The sequence below is a fragment of the Corythoichthys intestinalis genome, chromosome 20, assembly GCF_030265065.1.
Source record: "Corythoichthys intestinalis isolate RoL2023-P3 chromosome 20, ASM3026506v1, whole genome shotgun sequence".
NCBI classification, from domain to species: domain Eukaryota; kingdom Metazoa; phylum Chordata; class Actinopteri; order Syngnathiformes; family Syngnathidae; genus Corythoichthys; species Corythoichthys intestinalis.
In genome coordinates, this window is record NC_080414.1 from 20,527,689 (window position 1) to 20,542,445 (window position 14,757).

Below are 14,757 nucleotides of genomic sequence, written 5' to 3' on the forward strand. Positions count from 1 at the left end.
TGGTGGCTGCAATTGGTATCCAGTATGTTCTGCGTTGAGTTCAATTAGGCGTGTTAAGAAAAAGAAGGTCTCCTGCTCCGCCCAAATGCATGATGGCGTCAAAACAGCGTCATTGTAAACTGTTTGAAACTGTTACTTGCATCAAATATTTTCACGTGATTAATTTTAAAAATTATTTATTGCCCGTTCACGCGATACATTTGACAGTCCTAATAAAAATACAATTAAATCAAAATTTTAAAAATATATTAAAGAACTATAAAGAAGAGAAATTTAATTTTAAATGAAACGTTTTTAAAAATTTAATCTTAAGTTTTTATTTTTAATCAATTGTTTTTGTTTTCAACTTTCATTCATTTTAAAAGTCTTTAATTTTTTTTTATTTTAAGCACTTTCAAGTTTTAGCTGTATTTTTCAGTTCATTATTCAGTACAGTGCCTTGCAAAAGTATTCGGCCCCCTTGAATCTTGCAACCTTTCGCCACATTTCAGGCTTCAAACATAAATATATGAAATTTAATTTTTTTGTCAAGAATCAACAACAAGTGGGACACAATCGTGAAGTGGAACAACATTTATTGGATAATTTAAACTTTTTTAACAAATAAAAAACTGAAAAGTGGGGCGTGCAATATTATTCAGCCCCTTTACTTTCAGTGCAGCAAACTCACTCCAGAAGTTCAGTGAGGATCTCTGAATGATCCAATGTTGTCCTAAAAGACCGATGATGATAAAAAGAATCCACCTGTGTGTAATCAAGTCTCCGTATAAATGCACCTGCTCTGTGATAGTCTCAGGGTTCTGTTTAAAGTGCAGAGAGCTATATGAAAACCAAGGAACACACCAGGCAGGTCCGAGATACTGTTGTGGAGAAGTTTAAAGCCGGATTTGGATACAAAAAGATTTCCCAAGCTTTAAACATCTCAAGGAGCACTGTGCAAGCCATCATATTGAAATGGAAGGAGCATCAGTCCACTGCAAATCTACCAAGACCCGGCCGTCCTTCCAAACTTTCTTCTCAGACAAGGAGAAAACTGATCAGAGATGCAGCCAAGAGGCCCATGATCACTCTGGATGAACTGCAGAGATCTACAGCTGAGGTGGGAGAGTCTGTCCATAGGACAACAATCAGTCGTACACTGCACAAATCTGGCCTTTATGGAAGAGTGGCAAGAAGAAAGATATCCATAAAAAGTCTCGTTTAAAGTTTGCCACAAGCCACCTGGGAGACACACCAAACATGTGGAAGAAGGTGCTCTGGTCAGATGAAACCAAAATTGAACTTTTTGGCCACAATGCAAAACGATATGTTTGGCGTAAAAGCAACACAGCTCATCACCCTGAACACACCATCCCCACTGTCAAACATGGTGGTGGCAGCATCATGGTTTGGGCCTGCTTTTCTTCAGCAGGGACAGGGAAGATGGTTAAAATTGACGGGAAGATGGATGCAGCCAAATACAGGAACATTCTGGAAGAAAACCTGTTGGTATCTGCACAAGACCTGAGACTGGGACGGAGATTTATCTTCCAACAGGACAATGATCCAAAACATAAAGCCAAATGTACAATGGAATGGTTCAAAAATAAACGTATCCAGGTGTTAGAATGGCCAAGTCAAAGTCCAGACCTGAATCCAATCGAGAATCTGTGGAAAGAGCTGAAGACTGCTATTCACAAACACTCTCCATCCAACCTCACTGAGCTCGAGCTGTTTTGCAAGGAGGAATGGGAAAGAATGTCAGTCTCTCGATGTGCAAAACTGATAGAAACATACCCCAAGCGACTTGCAGCTGTAATTGGAGCAAAAGGTGGCGCTACAAAGTATTAACGCAAGGGGGCCGAATAATATTGCACGCCCCACTTTTCAATTTTTTATTTGTTAAAAAAGTTTAAATTATCCAATAAATTTTGTTCCACTTCACGATTGTGTCCCACTTGTTGTTGATTCTTGACAAAAAATTCAAATTTTATATCTTTATGTTTGAAGCCTGAAATGTGGCGAAAGGTTGCAAGGTTCAAGGGGGCCGAATACTTTTGCAAGGCACTGTATATATATATTTTTTTTTAATCAATACTATTTTTAAAGCACTTATGTATCCTCCAATGCTTTATGAATATCTATTAACTCATTGGGTGCCAGTGAAGGCAATAGATGTCCAATCGAATGTTCATTCGCTGCCACCCTCCCACTTCAAATGGATTTGACGTCTACTAGTGACAAACTCATTTCAAAACACAGTAGAAGGATAATTGGACGCCTCATGATTGGACGTCTAGCATCGCTAATGGCACTGAAAGAGTTCCATGTAAATTCAGGTACGAAGGGGCTACTAATCTACTAATCTAATTTACTCACCTACAACTGACAATTCACGATTTTATTGACCGAAACTGACTGAAACCTAAGTGAACAGGAAGAGTCGTTTGGGAAGTAAATGAATGAGCATGACTTGGCCCTTGTCAGCTTACGATTTAGTGCATTCCATTAGCGGGCGAGGCCAACGCGTCACTCCAACTGATGGATGAGCCAAATTCATACGGGAAGACATCCCTCTCTAATGAAAAAGACATGAAATCATATCAATACAAAGAACACAAGTCACCATAGTACAAAACAAGTTGTTATTATTGCAAGAAAAAAGGCTGGAGGCTGTTTACGACAATGAATCTGTCATGCAAGTTGGAAAAATTACTGTTTTATTGTATATTTAATTTTAGGGAAATGAACTATTGAGAAAATTAAGTCCAAATTTTAACAAAAAAATTAAATCTTGACAACTATTCTTAATGTTCTTAAACAAATAGCCATAGAATTCTCAACAGTGTTTGCCTTTTGGGCTTCATGACCAGTTGATAGCGCCATAGAGCAAATGAACCACCATGAAGCTTTGAATCAGTTGGCTGTAAACCGTCATTGCTTCAAGAAGCTTCTCTCACTTCCCTTGGGAGAGACAACCTCTGCGGCCACCTGCTGTCAAAACTGCCTAATACAACATGCCTCATGCCTCTCTGCATGCATTGCAACGCTATACAGATGTAAACAACATTTAAACGTCATTTTCTCTGCTAATTATTTAGTGTTCCACAGTGTTGTCAGTAACGCGTTAGTTTGTGACGCGTTATTGTAATCTGATTACTTTTTTCAGTAACGAGTAATCTAACGCGTTCATTTTCCTACACCAGTAATCTGATTAAAGTTAGTTTCCTTAGTGTCTCTGTGTTACTATTTTTTTCATTGCCTCATAACGTATGTAGAATGAAGAATATTGTAGTCATGTACGAAGAGCATTTTGAATAGAAAATGCTAAAATAAAAGGTTCCCGGTACGTGTTTCCATGACAACCTCTTAGCTATTTCCTGTTTTGGTCTCACGTCACGTGTTGTGGGACTGAGGCGGGTGGACATTCGCGCCATGTGTTGAGACGTTGCAAGAGAATGTTGATCTGTGGATATCCATGAATAAAGGTGAGTATTTTTCCTTCATTCTGGAGGGTATCAGCAAAAGGTTGGACCCCCTACATGCGCGGCCGTTTCGTAGCTTTGCCGTAGCAACGACGGGCAGCCATCGCTCCAAGTTGGCAAGCTTTGTTTACATCATATGCGTGTTGCACATTTATGCCGTGAGGTGATGTGTTCGTTTGGCATCTGTACGATGTGTTGTAAGTCCGATTGAGTGTAAAGTGCTTAGTTGCCGCCACGTTTTGTGGCCAAATTGACCGCGTGTGTGTTGAGAGGAGTACTTCCGGGTTGTTAATGTGCACGGCTGCACGCCCATCCGCGCTCGCCACCACCTTTGTGTTTATTGCACTGTACAATCCACTTGTGTGTTGTTGATTATTGTGCCGTCAGTTTGCATTGTTTTACATTGGCACTGATATGCTGTTAACCATAACCCGAAATTCAGAAGTTTTGACATTAGGCTTAATCTTAGAGTTAGCGGGGTTTAATCGGTCGGTGGAGTTGATTTCAACAAATTCCAAGCAGTTTGTCAGATATTTGTTAGTTTCAGGGCTCCGGAGTGGCTAAGCTGGTGCGAAATTCTGATATTCCCCTTTAAATTCAATTATCGGAAAGTAAATGACATGTGATGACATTTTTCTTTTGTCATTATGTTTAGGCGGCAAAGGGAGAAAAAGGGGTAAAAAGTAACTGATAGATTACTTTTAAAGTAACTTAGTTACTTTGATAATGAAGTAATCAGTAAAGTAACTAGATTACTTTTTTGAGGCGTAATCAGTAATCAGTAATTAACCCTTGAGAGTCGAAGGACGCGCCGGCGCATCCTCAGCGCACGTCGTCTTTGAAGTGCCCTCACGTTTTAATTACGTCACCCACATGCCGTTGGTTGGTCTCGTTTTAAAGTGCGGAAGTTGCGGTTTACTCTCGTTATTATTTGAAGTCAATCGACCAACTGAAACGTGAGATATTGTCATTTAAGTTTTATAGTTTTATTGTCCTCTCTAAAAAACATTAAAACGCTGCATGGATCATTTGTTTATGTCTATATTTCCATCATTTCTAGTCCTTTTTCAAAACGGAAGCTCCATGAAAAAAACACAAATCAAACGAACCCTTTCGAAGTCACAGTGGAAGCACAAAATGCGTTTTTTTTTTAAATAAATATAATTGCCGTGCGAGGTTCCACCGAACGAGAGGGAGGAGTGTTCTGAAGCAGCGAGGTGGCGAGCGACGGCCGTTTGGATCGAGCAGCGACTTTGTGTGACTTTGAGAATGAACGGAAAACTAAACTTAGCGCAAGCAACTGTGCTTTTTGATCAACTTGAGGAAGAGGATGGTCCAAATTCGTCATCATCGTCTTCTTCGGAAGAGTCCTCGAGTGAAGATAGTGACGGATTTGAACACGTGGGTGACTCCATCAACGAGCAGAGGTAAGCAAACTCACTTTTTTTTTTTTATGCTGAAAAAGTTTCTTTTGAAAGTTTCTTTTGATATTGCAAGACAAAGTTAATTATGATGCAATATAAGTGTGTGTTTGTGTATATAATAATAACGTGCATATCAGATCAAAGTCATACGTGCACTGTGTGTATCCAAGGCAGGAATTTATAATTGTGGTGTTCTTCTTTCTATATGAAGATTAGGGATGTAGCACATATTCAGCTATGGTATTCATTCTATTGTCATACATATAGATTTCCATTATTATTTATTGATGTATATATTTTTATTTTATACTTTATTATTTTCATAAATACTGACGTTTTTTCATGTACATTTATAGTGACAATGAAAGTAAAGTGAAATGAAAATGGAAGGGTGGAAAGAGGACCGACACCCCATGGAAGTGTGGGCTGTGTGATGTCGCCCTGTGTCTAATTCCAGGGCAAAGCTGCTTTTCGGAGTGGCATGCCTGAAAAAAATTTAACTTGTTTATTGTAAATATTTTTGAAAATACTTTTTTTTCCCAATGTTATATATATATTTTTTCCCCACAATCAGTCTTCTCAATTTGTGTATATAAATGTGTGTTCAAGAAGCTTGATTGTGTGTACATAGTTTTCATCAGGTGATGGGCCGCAATACCTAAACTCATAAAGAGATGGCCTCTAAACACTTTTTATATTATATGGTATATATTTTTTCACTGTTCGGTCTGCTGTATATAACCTGTTTTGACTAGAGCATGTATAAAGGCAAAAAACGCCTATGGCTATACCTGTTGTTTATGTTGAATTGTCAAATATAAGACTATTTATTCTAAATTTTTTGGGTTGAATGTTAATCCTAACATGTTGAATAAATATTACAAAGTTTCAAAACGGTTCGTTACGCATGTTTGGTTGTCAATTGGACATTATTATTAAAAATTTTGACAAAACGATTGTGGAATTTTTGGTCTTTTTGGGCCCAAAATGATGATTTATAATTGGTCAGTGAAGGAAACAACAGTTTGGACATGAAGTTCAAGGTGTCACAAAAAAAGGGACCAAACCAGGCCATCGTAAACAATTCTTTCTTTGAAATATAAAGGCAACTTCAAAGGCATGCAAAATCAGACAAAATAGGCCCAGACCTTAAAGGGTTAAATTACTTTTTCAAGTAATCTGTGACAACACTGGTGTTCCAGTTTTTTCATTAATTGCTAGCTTTGCTATTTAGTTTTTTGTTATGTGATAATTTTAGTTTTGTTTTGAAACCGTAAATTTAATTGACCTTTGATTTAATCTCCTGCCATTATTTCTTGAAGTGGATCTGCTTACATACTGTAAGCGTGGACTGTTAAAATAGCTGCTGGCTAATACAATCCAGGTTGGAGATGGCAAAGATTTTTTTATATGTAGCCTATTAAAATGTAATTGATGTGTTAGGAAACATTCTGGAAGCGTAGCGCGAAAAAAAAAAAAAAATTCAGGGTTTTTTTTTTTCATTTCCCCCCACCAAAGCAATCTGGTGCTCCCACCACTAAATGGCACCATAGACAACCGCCTAACTCACCCATGCCCAGGGCCCGGCCCTGTGTTATATTCACAAATTTTCGTGCAGAATAGATTCAAGATTCAATGTCTTATCTCAAAAATGCCCGACCAGTTATGAATTTGCCCGTAGTTAAATTTTAAATCTTTAGTCTTGTAAGATTCACATTTTTTTCTTACAATGTATTTTCTTCTTTCTTCTAAAATATAAATCTTTTATTTATTTATTTATTTTTTTAATCCTTAAGCCTGACCAAATAAAAAGCCTCTCCACAAATGATCACACTTTTAGAGATGTACTTAATAATATCCATTATTATTTTTCAAAAATATGATTAAGTTGAAAATATACTACCATCTTTTCTGTAAACCATACAGTATATCCAAATGATAAAACATCGGGAGTGTTACAAGTTCAAGGTAGCACTTTATTTCTTTGCCTCTGTTGTCTCTTGCTTGGTGTCACATATTAATCCACAGCCAAAGTGAGAAAAAGTTGTCGCGCAAACAGAAGAGACTGTGTATTTTGTATGCACAGCTCGCACGCTTTGAACATCTGAACAAAAGGAAGCCGAGCTGGCCTTGTGACACCAGAGAAAGCGAAGGAAGTCACATTATTGACATTATCGAATTTCTTTGTCAGGGTTTGCCGGAACAGGCCAAACACAAGCGTCTAGCTCTGTTTGTTTGTTGATCTGTCTGTCACTTCTCGACAACTATAATCCAGTTGTTGAGCCTCTGGGGTTGGCTCGGGGATTGACGCATCGATAGACAAGAAGCGCAGCTAGTGAGTCGAAAAAGATACCTGTCAGACAAGATTTCTAATCCTGAATTGAAATTGAAGTTTATGAGACCTAATGAGTACAAGAAGTATGCGAGGAAAAGCATGAATAAGCATTTGTGTACTGCGTTGTCTTGTTGCACCAATTATACTGTAGCATCAGTATCGGTACCGATAGTGCACTGAAATTACTTTGTTAGTATCGGCGAGTATGAAGAAATAACGTGCCGATGCTGTGCGATATGTACTTTTTGAGATCTAGCTTACAACCGCTTGGCAACTGTAAAAAAAGATATCTAATCGTCTGCCGGCCAGTCGTCCTTCTGCTGTGAATTGAAATGAATTTACCGCTAGTAGACGTCCAATTCATTTGAAGAGAGAGGGGCTGGCAGCGAACGAATGAACATCTAGGACGTCTCGCGCTGTCAGTGGCAACCAGTGACTTAAGTCGTGTCATACCAAGCCATGATAGCAATTACTTTACGGTCGATTGAGTATGAAGTAAATTTGTATTAAAAGTAGGGCTGCAACCAGTGCTTAATTCGGAACGCAAAGTACATATGACAGCGCAGGGATGACGAAACAGGCACAGGTACCGGAACATACACAGAAAATGGTGCTGAAAACAACACGCAAATGCCCACTTGCCATGCTGTGGTACTTACAAGCCTCAATTTCAGATAATATCCATGGTATAAATGTTATGACAACAATTTACAATTATTTAGGCTATACTCTACACGAAACCACAGGTGGGACTTACAGTCCACAGTAGGCCTGAACGATATTGAAAAAAAAAATATTGCTGGGATTTTTTGGGGGTTTGCGATATCATATTGCGATATTTAAAAAAAAAAAAATTGTTTTTTAAAGAAATTTTCACTAGATGATTTGAATAGCTGTTTGGAAAGACTTTGGATGACTCACAATGACCACAGTGTACAGTGATCCCTCGTTTTTCACGGTTAATGAGGACCAGAACCCGCCACGATAAGTGAAAAACCGCGAAGTTGAGCACCCTGCCCCCCAAATTTTTATTTTTTTGTGTGTGTGCTCAATGTATTAATTCAGATTTAGCATTGGAAAGAGATACATATAAGGCATGTTTTTTTCTCACTTTTTCCCCAAAGTATGATTTTTAAAAATGTATATATATATATATATATATATTAGGGCTGTCAAACGATTACAATTTTTAATCGAGTTAATTACAGCTTAAAAATTAATTAATCGTAATTAATCGCAATTAATCGCAATTCAAACCATCTATAAAATATGCCATATTTTTCTGTAAATTATATATATATTCTGTAAAATAAATTGTTGGAATGGAAAGATAAGACAAGATGGATATATACATTCAACATACGGTACATAAGGACTGTAGTGGGCATTTCACTCTACTGTCATTTAAATCTGTCTATGCTGTCCTCACTCCGAAGCGTCTACTTTTTCCAAAGCTATACAGCTAGTGAACGACGCCTTAATAATTAAGACTTCTTCCTTTTTCATCTGATTTATTAATAAAATGGCCTCAAACCATTGTCCTCTTTAGACCGTCGTAAAACTACAAAATAAAAGTACACAAGCATTGCATTAGCAACAACGTTAGCTTAGCACGCTATACAGGTTCACTAAACATAAACAAAAAGTGTCTCATACAAAAAATATAACATTTCGCTTACTAACATAATATGTACATTCTTTACAACAACCATACTTACGGACAAATCTTGTCCAAGGATCATATAAGCACAACATTATCAGCCCGAGACGTCGTGCAGCCATAATGAACTTGCAAGAAAACAATAAACCATGTCGCAAAGCGACCACAAGAGTTCGCTGTTGGACAGCACAAAAAGCCTCTCAAACGTCTCCACACACACACATTCATTCCAAAGCGGCTTCCTTGCAGAAACTGTTTAACAAGTTAAACGATGATTGACAGCTGCTACGCTGTGATGTCCGCTCTCTTTGGCAAGATCAAAGATACCAGCATCGTTAACTTTAATAAGCAAGTGCTGCAGTGACTGAGGCTCAAAGAGCTGGGAGAGGGAGGGTGTAAGGCTGTGCGCAGAGCAGAAAGCAGGGCATATGTGGATTAAAAAATATATAAACTATCACACGTCCTTGCGATGGGACTATCGCGCACACACACATCGCGATGGCGACATTTAAACGATATATCGTTCAGGCTTAGTACACAGTCAGCAATTAGTTTCTTAACAGGTTTAACTTGTTAAACAAAAAAACAAAAACATCAGAGATTACAATTAATAACACAAACCCATTCATTTAAGAGTTTCATCCCCCCCGTCTTCTCTGGCCCCACAGTTCCCACTGCCTTACAAATTGTGCAGCCCAGACCCGAATTTCCCATAATGGTACTGGCCTGTTGCTCCGGCTGTTGGTGGTCCACCTGGCTGAATGCTGGCGCTGTAGCTAGCCCTCACCCCGGGTGGCGCTAAACCTGACCAGCTGCTGCCAGGGTAGCAGCCTCCTGCCCCAGCTTCTGACTCGTTTTGAACTATCTTCCTTCTTTTAAGAAAAAATACCGTTAATGCAACTGTCTTTTTGGCATGTTGAAATACCGTTTGATCCTGGCTGCTTGCTCCCCAGATGCCTTTTTTTTTTTTAATGTCAGGGGCATGATTTGTTGTTCCAGCTTTTCAGTGATTCAACAAATCTCCGACTCTTTTAAATGACGTTCAATTTTTATAAACAACATGCAATTCTTGGGATTTGTTCTTTAAATGAATTTATGCATATTATTATTTTATTTTATCCAATTTTTAAAAACGTTTTTATATCATTATTATTTTCTATACACGAGAGGTGCCGGATCTGCCCAAACAAGTCCCGGAACACAGGGAGGCCAAAATAAAAAGGTGTCGGATCTTGTTACGGCAGGATCTGGCATAAATTAACCCCTGGCTGCAACGAGGGATTATTTTTTTTAATAATCGATTCATTGGATGATGAATTAAACGATTCATCATTCAAATGTCACTTTTTTCAATTACCTTCACAATTTAACCTGACGTTTTTTTTGGCATGTTGTAAGTAACAATGAAGACAAAATGGATGACTGTTTTCTTCAGAAATAATATTTTATTATAGCTTCCTGACTTAATTTTAGTCTACAACTGTACTGTTTTAAGCACATAAAACTTAAAGGTTCTGAGTATAAAACATAAAAGAATTTCTCACTACACAAATCAGACAAAAGTCATGTTCATTCAAATTTAAATAAAAATGACTTTTTTTTGTGGGCAAAGCACTGATATAAATTGTGTCAATTACTCATTTATTCTATTTGAACAAACTAAACATCAAAATCGGATAAGGAGGGGGGCAGTCTGTAATTAATCAGTTTTATCAAACAGATATTCACAGATACAATCCAAATCCAATTTCAAAGCTCGCTTTCATGTACGACAATTTAACAATAACTCAAGTGCTAATATGCTCCTCCAAAACATAACATCTCATCAAAGAGAATTCAAACAATTGGCTTCATTTACTTACCTTAACGGAGGCAAACTGGATCTCACAACATAAAATACAATCTAACGACACTTCGTAATATTATTGATTCAGCAACCCAACAGCAGCAGCAGCAGCAGCAAACGCTTTCTTTCTTGTTGTAATCGCTGGCTGCTTTTTTTTTCTTTTAACTGTAATCAGTACCGGTATATAAGTATTCTTGCTGGTGGTGACATCACTGTTATCTTGGTAGTCAACCGTGCTGAAAAGTCCTTCTCTCTAAATAACCCAGACAAAGTTTTCTTCCACTTGCTCATATTTTCCACCCCTTTTCTCATTCCTACGCAGCCCCCAACAGCGCCTTCTCACAAATATATCGATTTTTCTTCTCTATAACGCCGCAGGTGAAAGAGGAAGCGCGGCAGCCCCAGATGGTGTTCACGGCGCGTCACGCCACCGTTACTTTCCAGACAGATGGCGACACGTGGCGCGAGCAAAAGGAGAAGAAGGCGGCGCTCATGGTCGGCATCCTGATCGGCGTCTTCGTGCTTTGCTGGATCCCATTCTTCATCACCGAGCTTATCGGGCCCCTGTGTGCTTGCGACATCCCGCCCATCTGGAAGAGCATCTTCCTGTGGCTCGGCTATTCCAACTCCTTCTTCAACCCGCTCATCTACACCGCCTTCAACAAGAACTACAACAACGCCCTAAGGAACCTCTTCTCCAGGCAGCGTTGATGCAGACTCCACATTCCAGACACTTCCACATTACCTCAGCATTTTTTTTGTGTAACCTCGCAGTCAGACTCTTCAAAGAGATAACTAAATGTCCTTGTTAAAAGGATAAGTGCTCGGGAGGTACCCCGGTAAACACTTAACCTGACACGACCGGGAATTGGTTCAAAGTCAAACCAGGAGACGAACAAATGGAAACTTTGACTGCTGGGGGAGTCATCAGAGAACGACAAACGCGCTCATTAGGTTGACAAAATAAGGCCCGACGCAGAGTTTGACTGGTGCTTCCGAGGCAATTATCGTGGCTGGGAGTTGATGAAGGAAACCGGATGCACGGAATTTAATGAAGTCACAGTTGGTGGTACACCTACACTATCCAGTGGCGGTCCCTGTAAGAGACTCTGATAAGGATAAAAATGTACCCTATCCGAGTTCAGTTTGACTGAGCACACCCACAAAAACATATCCTGAATCAGTGCTCAAAAAGCAAAATCATCCGTTTTGAGAGTATTTTGCCCATTTTACTGGTCTGTCAAAGTATCACCTCACAAAAGTATTTTTTGTAGCTATCGTATTTTTCAGACTGTAAATTGGAATTGATTTAAGATACGTACCTTCATACTGCAGGTTAAGTCTGATTTCTTTGCACATACACGACACGTACAGTGGGGCAAATAAGTATTTAGTCAAACACTAATTGTGCAAGTTCTCCCACTTGAAAAGATTAGAGAGGCCTGTAATTGTCAACATGGGTAAAACTCAACCACAAGAGACAGAATGTGGAAACAAAACCCAGAAAATCACATTGTTTGATTTTTAAAGAATTTATTTGCAAATCATGGTGGAAAATAAGTATTTGGTCAATACCAAAAGTTCATCTCAATACTTTGTTATGTACCCTTTGTTGGCAAAAACGGAGGCCAAACGCTTTCTGTAACTCTTCACAAGCTTTTCACACACTGTTGCTGGTATTTTGGCCCATTCCTCCATGCATATCTCCTCTAGAGCAGTGATGTTTGGGGGATGTCGTTGGGCAACACGGACTTTCAACTCCCTCCACAGATTTTGAGATCTGGAGACTGGCTAGGCCACTCCAGGACCTTGAAATGCTTCTTACGAAGCAACTCCTTTGTAGCCCTGGCACTGTGTTTGGGATCATTGTCATACTGAAAGACCCAGCCATGTTTCATCTTCAATGCCCTTGCTGATGGAAGGAGATTTTCACTCAAAATCTCTCGATACATGGCCCCAGTCATTCTTTCCTTTACACAGATCAGTCGTCCTGGTCCTTTGCAGAAAAACAGACCCAAAGCATGTTGTTTCCACCCCCATGCTTCACAGTGGGTATGGTGTTCTTCGGATGCAATTCAGTATTCTTTCTCCTCCAAACACGAGAACCTGTCTTTCTACCAAAAAGTTCTATTTTGGTTTCATCTGACCATAACACATTCGCCCAGTCCTCTTCTGGATCATCCAAATGCTCTCCAGCGAACCGCAGATGGGCCTTGACGTGTACTGGCTTCAGCATGGGGACACTTCTGGCAGTGCAGGATTTGAGTCCCTGGCGGCGCATTGTATTACTGATATTAGCCTTTGTTACTGTGGTCCCAGCTCTTTGTAGGTCATTCACTAGGTCCCCCCTGTGTGGTTCTGGGATTTTAGCTCACCGTTCTTGTTATCATTTTGACGCCACGGGGGGAGATCTTGCATTGACACCCCGATCGAGGGAGATTATCAGTGATCTTGTATCGCTTCCATTTTCTAATCATTGCTCCCACAGATGATTTCTTTCCACCAAGCGTTTTACCTATTGCAGATTCAGTCTTCCCAGCCTGGTGTAGGTCTAAAATTTTGTCTCTGGTGTCCTTCAACAGCTCTTTGGTCTTGGCGCCTTTGTGGAGTTTGGAGTGTGACTGACTGAGGTTGTGGACAGGTGTATTTTTATACCGATAATGAGTTAAAACAGGTGCCATTAATACAGGTAACGAGTGGAGCCTCGTTAGACCTCGTTAGAAGAAGTTAGACCTATTTGACAGCCAGAAATCTTGCTTGTTTGTAGGTGACCAAATACTTATTTTCCACTGTACTTTGGAAGTAAATTATTTAAAAATCAAACAATGTGCTTTTCTGTTGTTTTTTTCCACATTCTGTCTTCCATGGTTGAGGTTGTCCCATGTTGACAATTACAGGCCTCTCTAATATTTTCAAGTAGGAGAACTTGCACAATTGGTGGTTGACTAAATACTTATTTGCCCCACTGTATAATAACTTTTTCCAATGCAGTGTTGACAGTATAATTCCGATTTATTCCAAATCTGACTTTGGCTTGACTTTGTACGTGGATATAAATTGCATACCAATCCAACGCCTCCGCAGTATGAACGTCATTGGTATGCTTGCGAGATATAACACCCAAGGGTGAAAAATGTCACCTTTGTTCAACAAAACAAACAACAGCCAAACGAACAGTGACAGACGAAGGTACATAAAATATCTTTCCTTCTTGATAACATATGTGAAAAGAAAATGTTGGCTCCGATATAGAATAAAATTGTCAACATTATAACTAAAGCGTGACAGCAGACACCTCATGCGATGACCGTAAACAGGTAGTCCCTGGGTTACACACGACATAACGTAAGTCGGAATTAACCCTTTAAGTACCCCTAAATACCCCCAAATCTCAAAATAACTATCCAAAAACATGCATTATACGTCATTGTACTGTCCTCGCCAAAACGTTGGAGCTAAGTCCTAGCCAGACAGCGAGCTAAGCTCCCAAATGACGACGACAAACGTCAGTGTTATTTGCTGACTTAATTCAGCTGCTCATGACAAACACTTGCAGAATGAAACTAAAATAAAAGTGAAATTAAATGTTTTATCTTCGATAACAGCAATTCAAAATTGTGTTTATAACTGCTGATACAGCAACAACAATCCACACATACGATTAGCATGTATCAGTTAGCGTCCACACATCATCAAAAACAATCACATAAACTCGCCCCAAGTATTTGAGCACAATTAAAAACGCACAATAAACAGTACAAAAGGTGTTATATACAGGTGTTGCCTCTGTGGATGCTTCACAAGCAACACATATGCGCGTAGGCTTGCAGCTGTAGTCTTTCCCCTCTCTCTCTCTCTCACTTGGATATACGACTTCTTCGTGGGAGCAAATGCGCTCTTCCTCATGTGTGCGCGTGCGCTCTTCTTCGTGTGCGCAAATACATTTTGTTTTCGTGCGTACATGCATTCTTACTAGCGTGTGGAAGTACTACCTGCGCCAAAATAAAAGCATGCATCACAAAACAAAA

General features: G+C 39.3%; 1 protein-coding gene across 1 annotated transcript in view; it reads left to right on the forward strand.

The window, feature by feature from the left end:
* The window catches only part of htr5ab (5-hydroxytryptamine (serotonin) receptor 5A, genome duplicate b), a 32,851-nt gene extending 20,894 nt beyond the window's left edge, over positions 1–11,957 (forward strand). The window contains exon 4 of the mRNA XM_057823967.1: positions 11,108–11,957. Coding sequence (XP_057679950.1) covers positions 11,108–11,440 — 333 coding nt within the window. The 3' untranslated portion in view covers positions 11,441–11,957. The remainder of the gene's footprint in view (positions 1–11,107) is intronic.
* The last annotated feature ends 2,800 nt before the right edge of the window (positions 11,958–14,757 follow it).